Source organism: Miscanthus floridulus, chromosome 8 (genome assembly GCF_019320115.1).
Source record: "Miscanthus floridulus cultivar M001 chromosome 8, ASM1932011v1, whole genome shotgun sequence".
NCBI lineage: Eukaryota > Viridiplantae > Streptophyta > Magnoliopsida > Poales > Poaceae > Miscanthus > Miscanthus floridulus.
This window is the reverse complement of record NC_089587.1, coordinates 6,020,165-6,031,797: the sequence shown is the minus strand read 5'-3', so window position 1 is coordinate 6,031,797 and position 11,633 is coordinate 6,020,165. Positions and strand designations below refer to the sequence as shown.

Here is an 11,633-nt window from a genome sequence, read left to right as displayed (position 1 = left end):
TATATCAGAATAGAGATTTTGGTTAAAAAAATATCCTCCACAACCTTTAATTGGATCTCTAGATATAGACATTATCTATTTCAAATTTCTTGCTAGGCAAAGACAAGAAGTGAAAGGACTACTCTGTAGAGTGAGCATAAAAATAGAAAAGTTATTGGAGGGTATAGAGATATAGAAAATGATGTTTACTCAAATACCTCTTCAAATAATAATTTAAAGAGTATTTTTTTTAAACTCCGGAAGATGCTCTAAAGATCTTATCGACGTGTAATGTGTACACACAATCCTAACAGTAAATATCTCTTCTCCTTCCCTAACAAGGAAGAAAAAAGAGACTTTTAAGTTCACGCGCACGATGTTATCTCTCCCGTCCAGTATAGACTGCACCGTTTCACACGTACACCCGGTCCATATCCATGCCAAATAAAAAAACCCTAAACAGGAGACTAGCGGCGGCTTCGCGTAGCATGCTTCAACTCTCGTGTCTCTCTAGTCTCGGCTTTCTCGAGGCCGGCGGCGTCGCGGACTGCGACGGCTCGTGCGTCCTCGACGGCGGCGGCCCGTGCCTCCTCCACAGCGGGCTCTGCTGCCCCGCCGATTCGCTGGACGACACCGTCGTCATAGAATTCATCAACAACGAGGAGTTGTTGGAGGACCTTGCCATAGCCGCCTCGCTGCCGCCGGGAACGGAACTATTGCTGCCCGCCGCCGAGCACTGGTGCCAGGGCGTTTCCTCCGGAGATGGCGCGCCACGGCTGCCGGTGCGCTCCCCGCTGTCGTCGGGCAGCAACAGCTCATGGACGACATGGCATAGGACGTCCAGTTTGGCGGCCGAGCCGCCGCCGCCGTCACCGCCGGCCGTCTCGCGGCTCGTCGTGCCGAAGAGGAAACGGGACAGGTCCGTCGTGCGCGGCAGGCGACCGTGGTCGCTGGACATGCCAAACATCCCTACACCTCACGCAGCTAACCCTAGCAGCAGCGGCGGCAGTGAAGTCGTCCGGCAGCAGGGCCTAGTGCCGCGGCCGCCGACGAACAGGCGGCGAGTTCAGAGGGCGTGCAGCCACTGCGACAGCACGGAGACGCCGCAGTGGCGTGCGGGACCGGACGGGCCAGGCACCCTGTGCAACGCTTGTGGCTTACGGTACAGCCTGAACAAGCTGCTGCCGGAGTACCGGCCGTCGACGAGCCCCAGCTTCCAGAGCGACCAGCACTCGAACCGCCATAGGAAGGTGGTCAAGCTAAGGGAGAGGAACGCAAAAGACACGGTGGTCAGCATGCCACCGGCGCCGCCGGGCGACGGTGGTGAATTCATGGATCATTTGTGAATATATGTTTCACCAGGTCGGTGATATCAAGCAAATTGACTGTAGTCTATTATTTTATTCTTGTTTTGGATTCTAAAGATTCATTCATGGACAAGTTTGTAAATGTGTATATATATCAACATGTCGTTGACGACATTGGTTACATCCAATTGATCATAGCTACTTATATGCTTTTGGTTGCGGTATTGGATACCACTCATGTAAAAGCAAATTTAATTCAGAAACATCACCTCTGGTGTGTATGCTACCAAATTAAATCTTATACGCATAAGCATATGCATGGACAAAATCTCTTTGCAATGTTGGATAATTATTTCAGGCTTTCAATTCGATCTTGGTGTTTTCTATATGTATATGTTCCTTCTATGTTTGTAATCAATACTTGTAATACATAAACATGTGTCCAGTACAGAATGCATGTGAGCATAGGTAAAAATCAGCCACAATCAGGTGATGGCTATGATGTTTGATGCTATTGTTGTTTTTCTTTTCTTTTTTGTTTACAAGGGTTTGCCAATTATAGTTAGTGTGTTTATTCAAATTTGTGGCTATATGTGCATGTCTTGTATGTTCAAAATTTTATCATGAAGCTAGAGTGATCCAGAAATTTGAAATGAGATAGGGTGTTAATATTAATTAAGTTGCAAATGTGGTATAAAATGGGACAGGGAAAAATTGTGATGGTGCTTGGCAACTATCTAGCACTACCGGATTCAGGAACTTTGCCGAGTGTCAGGGGCACTCGGCGAAGCCCAAAAACACTCGGCAAACTATTTGCCGGGTGTTACACTCGGTAAACGACACTCGGCAACTGGTTTATCGGCAAATGCTGTTTTGCCGAGTGTTTTTTGTCGGCACTCGGCGAAGACTTTGCCGAGTGCCCCAAAAACACTCGGCGAACATTTTTTGAAAAAAAATAAAAAAAGCATCAGCCACCGGAGGAAGAAAGGGCGCCGCCGGATCCGGCCACCCCGCTCGCACCGGCGCTGGCCCGCCACCGGATCCAGCCTCCCCGCGTCGCGCCACCACCGGAGGGAGAGAGAAGAGAGGGTGCCGCCGGAGGAAGAAAGGGTGCCGCCGGATCCGACCTCCCCGCGCCGCTCCGCCACCGGATCCGGCCTCCCCGCGCCACGCCGCCACTGAAGGGAGGAGAGAGGGCGCCGGAGAGGGAGAGGGAGGAGGAGGGGGCGGAGAGGGAGGAGGGGAGGGCGCCACAGGAGGAGGAGGGAGAGGGGAGCTAGAAGGGGAGGGAGGGAGGGGGGTGCGGCGTGCGGGGTGACGGAGGGCGCGGTGTGCGGGGTGACCGAGGGGGCGGTGTGCGGCTTTTATTTCCAGGAAAAAAAATTTGGCGAGTGTTGTAGATCTAGCACTCGGCAAAGGTTTTTTTATTTTTTTTCTTCTCCTTTTTTTCAGAAAAAAGATTTTATATTTCTTTACCGAGTGTTGCAGATCTAGCACTCGGCAAAGATTTTTTTTTATTTTTTTTCTTCTCTTTCTTTTCCAGAAAAAATATTTTATATTTCTTTGCCGAGTGTCGTAGATCTAGCACTCGGCAAAGATTTTTTTTCTTCTCCTTCTTTTCCAGAAAAAATATTTTATTTCTTTGCCGAGTGTTTTTTTTTTACACTCGGCAAACCTGCTCTTTGCCAAGTGTTTTTTTTACACTTGGCAAACCCCCTATTTTGCCGAGTGTTTTTTTTTTTGCCGAGTGTTTTTAGCGCAGCACTCGGCAAATCACTTATTCGCCGAGTGCCCGAGGGAATACACTCGGCAAACATAAAAACACTCGGCAAATTTCAGGATTCCGGTAGTGTAGAACAATATCTTCAACTAAAACAACATTGTCCGAAATAAATTTATCTTTTAACATAATTTTCATGTTGATTTGGTGGTCAAACAACTACTTTCATAGTCAGCATGACACCAACACTAGACGACGATGGTGAGTTTGTGGATGTTCTGTAAATATAAATATATATCTTGGGTCAATGACATCCAAGCAAATTGACTGTAGTCTATGATTTGTTCTTACTTTGGATTCTAATGATTCATTCATGGATATGTTTGTAAACGTGTATATGTCAACATGTCACTGATGACATGGTTATGACATCATTCAACTGATTTTATCGTGGCTACTTATATATATTTTTGGCATGGGTTTTGGATATTCTGGAAGTTAGCAACATATACACCCACTCATGTAAGGAGCAAATTTAATTCAAAGGCATCGCATGATGTATGCTAAAAAATGTAGTAAGCATGCATGGCCAAAATCGCTTTGCAATGTTGGGTAATTAATTAGGGCTTACATTCATCATTCATGATGTTTTATATATGTATATGTTCCTTTTGTATTATAATCAGTACTCGTAATGTATAAATGTGTGCCAAGTACAAAATGCGTATGTGCATAGGTAAAAATTAGGTGATCACTATGATGTTTGATGCTATTGTTGTTTTTCTTTCCTTTTCTTTTTTGTTAATAAGGATCTGTAATTATGGGTAATGTATTATATTCAAATTTGTGCCTATACATCTTGAATGTTCAGATTTTTATCATGAAGCTAGAGTGATTTAGAAATTTGACATGAGACAGGTGTTAATATTAATTAAGTTACTGATGCAGTATAAAATGGGACAGAAAAAATGGTAGTGGTGTTTGGAAATTAGAATAGCAGGGTTCAACTGAAACAACATCTGGGAATAAATTTATTTTTTAGGTTAACTTTCATGTTGTTCGGTGCTCAAACAATTATCATAGTCAACATGGCACCAGCGCTAGACGACAATGGTGAGTTTAATGAATGTTTTGTAATTATAAATATACCTTAGATCAGTGATCTCCGAGCAAATTGATTATAGTCAATTGTTTTGTCTTGCTTTGGATTCTAAAGATTCATTCATGGATATGTTTGTAAATGTGCATATATCAACATGTCAGCGACGACATGGTTATGACATGCATCCAATTGATCCTGGCTACTTGTATACAAGGTTGGGGGTTTTGGATATGCTACTGCTGCCAATAGGCAACGTATCCATCCACTTATGTAAAGACCAAATTTAATTTAGAGACATCCTGTGATCTATGCTACCAAAATCTTAAAGAAAACATGGACAAGATCTCTTTGCATTGTTGGGTAATTAATTTGGGCATGTGTTTGTTCCTGATGTTTTCTATACATGTATATGTTCTTTTTGTGTTTGCAATCAACACTTGTAATGTATAAACATGTGCCTAGTACAAAATGCGTGTGTGTATAGATAGAAATGTGTTGAACACTTTACTGTTTGATGCTATTGTTGCTTTTCTTTTTCGATAATGCTCTGACGCGGGCATCCGTCCTTCCGGACGTCGCGCACCCCACACTGCCTCGCTGCTGCTGCCTTTCCCCGCCACTCACTCCCGCCCGCGACGGTTGGCAACCCATTCTTGCGTCACGCTGCATCCTGCGTCGCGCTGCACGCCCCATCTTCGTCCTTCCCTACCCCCACCCACACACGCACCGTCGTGTCCATCCCCCCATGCCATCGCTGCCCGATCGACTGGCTCCGATGGGGTACGTGTTGTCGGTGGTGGCGAGGGAGCTAGAGTAGCCCACGGCATTGGGGCGGCCTAGGTGATGGCACTCCTCGCTGGCCCCTTTGGGTGGCGGCCCTCCTCGGCTGGGCCTCATCGTTGACGCTCTAGCGCCTCCGCCAGGGCGGCCTCCTTACGCTCCCTGTCCTCCGCACCGATCTACCACAGTTCCTCCTAGGTAGCTCATGGTCGCACGGCGAACGCTGTGTTTGAAGTGTTTCAGACATTTCAGACTTTTATTTCAAGTATTTCATCTGGATGTTGTAAAAGTAGATCTGGGATGTTTCATGTGTTTCAGACGTATGTTGCAAATGTTTTATCTGGATGTTTCAAAAGTAGTCTTGGTGTTGCACATGTTGCAATGGCTATAAACGCATGTTCCAAGCGCATCTTTCAAGTGTTTCATCTGCTTCAAACGTATGTTGCAAATATTTCATCTGAATGTTTCAAAAGTAGATCTGGTGTTGCACATGTTTCAATGGCGTCAGTGGCTGGCGCGCAGCGGCCTGCCACGGGGCTTCGGCTCCTACCTCGCACGGCGCGCCTCGCCCTCTCCAGTCCCTCCCCTCCCTTTCCTTCCCTCCATCTCGATGTGGCAGCTCGAGCTCACGCGGGGAAACCCTACCCGACGAGCGCGCCAACATCAGGTAGACGAAGCAGCAGGCACAGAGCGGGTAGGCAAGCGCATCAGGCCGGGCAGGCGTGGGCGTCCAGGTGCTAGCCACGCCCTTTCTTTTTCTTTTCTTTTTATAAAGGGTTCACCAATTTTGGGCCATATATTATATTCAAATTTGTGTCTATATATGCATGTGTCTTGTATGTTCAAATTTTTATCATGAAGCTAGAGTGATTCAGAAATTTAACATGAGATAGGACGTTAATGTTAATTAAGTTGTAATATGGGTATCAAAAGGGACAGTCAAAAAAAATGGTGAAAGTGCTTGCCAACTAGAACAACAGGTTCAATATCCAAAATGAATTTATTTTTAGGGTAACTTTCATGTTGATTCGGTGCTCAAAAAATTCCTTTCAACTCCCAAAAAAACATTCATATATGCCTTAGCTACTTAGTTATATTATGCAAAGAACCCACACATATTACATATCAAGAGAGCATAGTCATGAAAACGCTCCTACATGGTTATCAATGGATAAACCAATTCAGGATAAACTCTGACAGCAATATACCATGCAAATTGTGTGGTCAAAATGGTCTCAACAAGCCATTTAATCGCCAAAAACCAATATACAACTCAACTTAATACATATTCAGGAAAGTATCCATTGATCGTTAATTTACATACAAAAAAGAATATTAGGAATTTGGGATGCAGGATACAAGGAAAAAAAACACACCAGCCTCTTCTCTGGCACCCATCTCCTGCTTTAAGCTACTTCATACATAACAAGCATATTTGCTAACTCTACCCTCATCTTTGCTCCAAACATGCTGCATCAAAGAAGATAAAATTAGCAACAACATCAGAGGCAGGGAATGAATGGCAGAGACATACATAGACCTATGGAAAAACATGAAACATCTAGATTCTAGAAGCTACTAGTGTGCATAAATGTTATCATGAAAGTCAACATCATGATAAAACTAATGATATTTGAGTATTATCTACCAGTCTAGATAATTGTAATGTGAAACTTTCAGAAAAATCAAATATGCACGCAAAAAAGGCTTAGTAATGATTATGAACCCTCTTTTTCGTTAAAAGAAACTCTTGAAGGTGTACCATCTAGAACCTAATTATGAAGCACTTTACTATTCAGTGTTACCTCTCTTTTGCCTCTTCTTGTACCTAGTCTGCAACATTGCAGCATTTTATAATTTGTAGATACCACAATAGCATCTTTATGCATTATTACATGCATTAAAACAAATGCTAGGAACAAAACTGTTTAGAGCAACTTAAATAACCTATGGTGAAGCTGAGATTCACTCATCAATCAATATTTCTATTGTGATGTCTAGAATAAGAGATACACTTATCCACCAGCAGCTCTATCGTGAAATTATTCAATCTTGACTTTCTAGGGAAGCATAGATTATACAGTATAGACTAATGTGTGAACAAAATTAGGAGAAGTAAAGTCCAGAGATTCACAAGATGATTATATTTAGTCTCACCTTTTGTGCTGTCATCTAGGTTTTGCTTTTCTCACTTTCAAAGTATTTGAGGACACCATATCCAACCGTACCAGCCAGAAACAGAACAACTGTTGGAGTGAACGATGGATAAAGGTACTTGACTAAGAAGTTGTCATATTCCTCTGGCAGAAAACCTGCATGACATACAAGTTCAAAACAATGACTACTTGGCTCAACAGTTCTGCAGTACCAAAAGCTTTGGCATATAATTTTCTGGATGGGTCAAACTCACAACTCAACTAGTAGTTAGGTAACCCGTACATAACTATATGTGCCTTACAATAGGTATTACTGCTTCTGGTGCTCGACATTCTCTCTCATTTAGATGATCAAAGGTAAATATTTTCTTTGGTAGTTTTGTGCATCATACTACACGTAAATTCAGTTCCACATCACTGATTACTTCAACGTATCATGGTTCAGGATTCAGGAATCATGCCTGGCAATTACAGAGTTGTGATGATTGCTGCACCCAACATCTTCCATTTGAAGATTTCTCATGTCTTGAGTACTATAATGTGATTTTAGTTAGGTGCAGTATCCGTTAAAACTTACGGTCGTTTCCATGTTTGAATGTGTGTGATTTACCATAGGAAGTTATACGATGATCTGAAATCTTTTGCCATGTGGGCTGAAAAGCTACCACAGGGTCACCATCATGGCAATTTTCGTCGATTCATCAATAATTGCCACAGATAAAGCGCCATCCTCTATTGATGTAGCTATATGTACTCACACAGTTCAACACTAAAGTTCCTCTTTCGGGGAACTACAGTGACACTGAACTGAATTCACCAACAGTCCATCACATCACCATAAGCAAAATGAGAGAGCAGCATTGTAAATTGGAGACCAAATTGCGACTGCAGATATTACCGGAGGCGGCGAGCGCGATGCCCTCCACAAGGATGATGATGCCGAGGCCCAGCCAGGCGAGGAGGAAGGCGTTCTCGTTGGCCTGCCGCTGCCGCAGCTCCTCCTCCGTGGGCCCCTTCCCACCGGCGCCCCCGGCCTTGGACGCCGCCTCCTGCTGCTGCTGGAAGATGGACGCGCTGCCCGCCGGCGCGCGGCGGACCACGGGCGCCGGAGGCTCCAGCGCCTTGGTGTCCTTGCCCTTGCTGCCGCTCTTGGGCTTCTTGCTCTTCTTCTTGCTCCCCGAGCCCGAGGAAGAGGCGGTGACGCGGAACACGGGTGGCGGGCGGAGGAGGGACAGGCCGGCGCGGGGGAGGAGCGCGGTGGAGAAGGACGCCATGGCGACGGCGTCGGCGTTCTGTTTCTGCGGCGCCGGCGCGGCCGCGCGCGGCTTATCCGACAGTTTGAGGGGAGATGACGAGGTGGGCTTTGTGGGCCGGGCCGGGCTGCAATGTACTGTGTCTGATCTGATGTACTTCTCTATGACTTCGTGCAGTTCTGCGATGGTTTTCGGTGGCTTTCTAGCGAGCCTAGAGGAGCACGGCCCTGGCCTTACCCCGTTGACGGCTGCGAGGATCACTGTATCGTCTGTTATATCTGGGTTGTGGCTCTGAGTTGAACGAACCTCCGCCAGAAATCCCGTAGAGGTTCTCGCTCGGCTTGAGTGCAAGCGAAGAGTTCCATTGGGTTGTTTGCTGAGGAGCTAACACCTTTGAAGTGGTTGCACAGTTTTTTGCGCAGACTGCCCCGGGAGTCGATCAAACCTGGGGGAAGGTTGCTGTACCAGCTTTGGGCGATGTCTCGCGCTATGATGATGAAGGATTTTGCCATGGTGTATTCGTCCCCCCTGCCGCTGCTACTGTCGCTTCGTAACTCATTTATGAACTGGCGAGGGTCCACACTCCCATCGTACCTTGGTAAGTTTTGTGGTTTGTATTCGAGTGGTCAGCTTTTGGTTTGCAGAATTTGGGTTAACGGGGATTTTGGATCGTAAGACATTTGGCGGGGGTTGATTTCTGCGGTGTGGTTGTATGACTGGAGGAATGTATTCTAGGTAGATTTGGTGGAGGCGAGGGGTGGTGATGGAGGTGGTGGGGGGGGTGGATTAGGATGGAGTGGGGGTGGGTTTGGCTGAAGCGGGGGTGGCAAGTTGTGCTGCTCGGGTAGGTAGTTTGGGTCAGCTTCGATCGTGGCCAGGTACTCATCCATTCGTCTGAGTTGTTTCCTGGCTTCGTCTGCCTTTTGCCTGATCACTTGCAGGCGTGCTTGCCTCTGGTGAGTTTCAACCCTGCGCCTTTTCTCTTGGAGTTCTTCGTGCATCTGGTTTAGGGCCTCAAGGCCCCTCGCCTCCGCGTCCTCGTCATCTTCTTGCGGTACATAGCCATCTCCGTCCATCTTGGATTGCCTGGGTTGATAGTCGACACGGGCCCTAGCCGGCGGAGTTTCATCTGGACCATGTTGGTCTCCCGCTATTTGGGCGGTAGGTTGGAGTACCAGGGCTGCACTTCCTCCAGCTGCGGAGGTCCCCGTGGCCGTTTTGGACCCTCGCGGCGGTTGCGGATCCCGTTGAGTGTTTCTTCTTGTTGTCGCCATGGTTTTGGAAAGTGGTGGACTGGGGTCCCCACGGTCGGCGCCAACTGTGGGGTCACTCTTGGCCTCTCACCCTCGCTTGAGCACGCGGGGAGAGACCGAGGGTTTCCCGCAGTGATGAGGGTGGGATAACTTGCGACGGGTAGCGAAGGTAGGGGAGCAATGAAAATGCGGATTAAATGTCCATTAATTCATCCAAAAAAGATCATCCGTTCTTACATGAGTTACCCGGGTATTTATAGGTCGCACTCAGGTACATGGTGAAATTACAATAGGGCAAAGCCCCAAAAAGGAGAACATAACACGGCGATGAATCGTCTTCATCCTCTTGGCCACCAACTCCCCGGGCCCGCCTCTCTGACCAAGGGCATCCCTTCTGTTGGCGTGGTCCCCTTCCCAAGCGGGCATTGGACCTCCGCGCATTCCCAGCGGGGGGTCCACCCGTCATTGTCGTTGAGGCTCGCCTCTCCCTCACTTCATGGATGCGGTGGTCCTCGAGGTACCTCCTCAAACACGAAGATAGTTTGTCGATTAGAACATACCCTCGCCGGCGAGCATCAATGCCCTTGGCGAGGGAGTTAGTTAAGACAGCGTTGAGTTGAGAGCCAAGGAAGGAGCTGGGCCGGGGATGGCTCCCCCACAACAGCACCCCGACCCCTCCTCATGTCGCGAGCAACAGCAGGTCCGGCACCCCGACTCCGACATAGTCGGGACCAGCTGGCAATGGGCCAACGACGCGACAAGCAGCCGGCACGGTTCCGGTGATCTCGTTCTCGTGTCGGCCGGGACGCGTGGGTCCGGTGACGTCGCGAGCACCAGCAGTACTCCTGACGCCACCGCGAGCAGCAGGCGCCAAGGCACCAACCCGACGAGCCGGCGCGGGTCCGGTGGTCTCGTGTCCGCCGCGAGGAGCCGTGGCACCGGCGACGTTGCCAGCACCAGCAGCACCCCTGACGCCAATGCCACCGCGGGTAGCGGGCGTCCAGGCGCGGACACGACGAGCCAGGGCGAGTCTGGTGGTCCCGCAACGGCAAGGAATCGTGTCTCTGAGCAAGTAGCACTTATCGAGATGAGAAGCCGCCAACAGAGCGCGGTCGGTCAGGAAGTCCGTGATGACTCTGAAGGCTGCGGACCAAGTAATGACGGTGGTGCAGAGTCTGGCGCCGGTTCTCACGGCGTCGGTGGTGCCGGCTTCTCCGGAGGAAACAGAGATGCCACTCCTGAATCGCAGGGCGACACAGAGAAGGGAATGAAACGCCAGGCCGAATCGACCGATCCTGCGAGAAAGAAACGTTCTGGTGAAGCTGGCTCAGCCGCAGTACCACCATGACCGTCGCCAAGAACTTGCGCCGAAGTCATCAGCTCAACCCGCAGCTGCTCAACCTGCTCGGGATGATGCTGATGATGCCCGCCGGCCAAGCGCAATTACCCTTACCCAGACAACCGGTGCTACGCCGCTGGTAGCTCCCGGGACCTCCAGGTCCTAAGCCCGGCCAGGAGCCTTGCGCAGACTCTTGTGCGGCTGCGCCGTCTCCGCGCACGCGTGCGTGCATGCAACAACGCCCCGCCCAACGCCGGCCGAGCGGGGTCGTCCTCTTCTCTTTGAGCCTGATGTCAGCATGACATAAGATGACGCCATATACCATATTTTCCCTTGGAAAAGAAAATCTGAAATACACTACAAATACAACAAATCAATGCACACGAGTCGTTTGATCAGCCGCCGAGATTCACCGGCCCATATACACTACAAATATTAATGCTGACGTCAAAAATAATGTTTTACGTGCAAAAAGATTTCTAAAAAACATATTTCGATAATATTTTAAATTCTTCAAACTTAAAAAATTAATAGCTTTTTATTCGAAACTTCAATTTCGGGCTTCAATTTCGTCGGATCCGATTACTAACCAAAACAATAGCCTTGCGAGATACCTGAAGGCTAATGGGTTTGGGTCCAAAATCACGGATGTCATATGTGTGCAACGCACAGGCATTATTCTAGTATTATTAGGAAAATCTAATTTAACTCCCCTAAAAAAAGGAAAATCTAATTTAACTCCCT

The 11,633-nt window shown here is 47.9% G+C and overlaps 3 protein-coding genes across 3 annotated transcripts; 2 read left to right on the top strand and 1 right to left on the bottom strand.

Annotated features, from left to right (window-relative positions):
• Positions 1–467: 467 nt before the first annotated feature.
• LOC136468478 (GATA transcription factor 1-like) lies at positions 468–1,325 on the top strand. Its single transcript, XM_066467040.1, has one exon. The coding sequence runs from the start codon at positions 468–470 to the stop codon at positions 1,323–1,325; it is 858 nt and encodes a 285-aa protein (XP_066323137.1).
• A 4,793-nt stretch (positions 1,326–6,118) lies between these two features.
• On the bottom strand, positions 6,119–8,449 carry LOC136470983 (protein LPA2-like). Its single transcript, XM_066468713.1, has 3 exons — positions 7,943–8,449; positions 7,046–7,200; positions 6,119–6,358 (listed from the first exon to the last, which is right to left on the bottom strand). The coding sequence occupies exons 1-2, from the start codon at positions 8,316–8,318 to the stop codon at positions 7,061–7,063; spliced, it is 516 nt and encodes a 171-aa protein (XP_066324810.1). The 5' UTR covers positions 8,319–8,449; the 3' UTR covers positions 6,119–6,358; positions 7,046–7,060.
• Positions 8,450–10,196: 1,747 nt separating this feature from the next.
• LOC136468477 (uncharacterized) lies at positions 10,197–10,898 on the top strand. Its single transcript, XM_066467039.1, has one exon. The coding sequence runs from the start codon at positions 10,197–10,199 to the stop codon at positions 10,896–10,898; it is 702 nt and encodes a 233-aa protein (XP_066323136.1).
• The last annotated feature ends 735 nt before the right edge of the window (positions 10,899–11,633 follow it).

Excerpts from the sequence above, each read along its gene's own strand:
- LOC136468478 (XM_066467040.1), top strand. The coding sequence starts at position 468 with ATGCTTCAACTCTCGTGTCTCTCTAGTCTCGGCTTTCTCGAGGCCGGC.
- LOC136470983 (XM_066468713.1), bottom strand. The coding sequence starts at position 8,318 with ATGGCGTCCTTCTCCACCGCGCTCCTCCCCCGCGCCGGCCTGTCCCTC. Across the intron at positions 7,201-7,942 it reads CATCGCGCTCGCCGCCTCCG|GTTTTCTGCCAGAGGAATAT; the intron begins GTAATATCTGCA and ends TATGTCATGCAG.
- LOC136468477 (XM_066467039.1), top strand. The coding sequence starts at position 10,197 with ATGGCTCCCCCACAACAGCACCCCGACCCCTCCTCATGTCGCGAGCAA.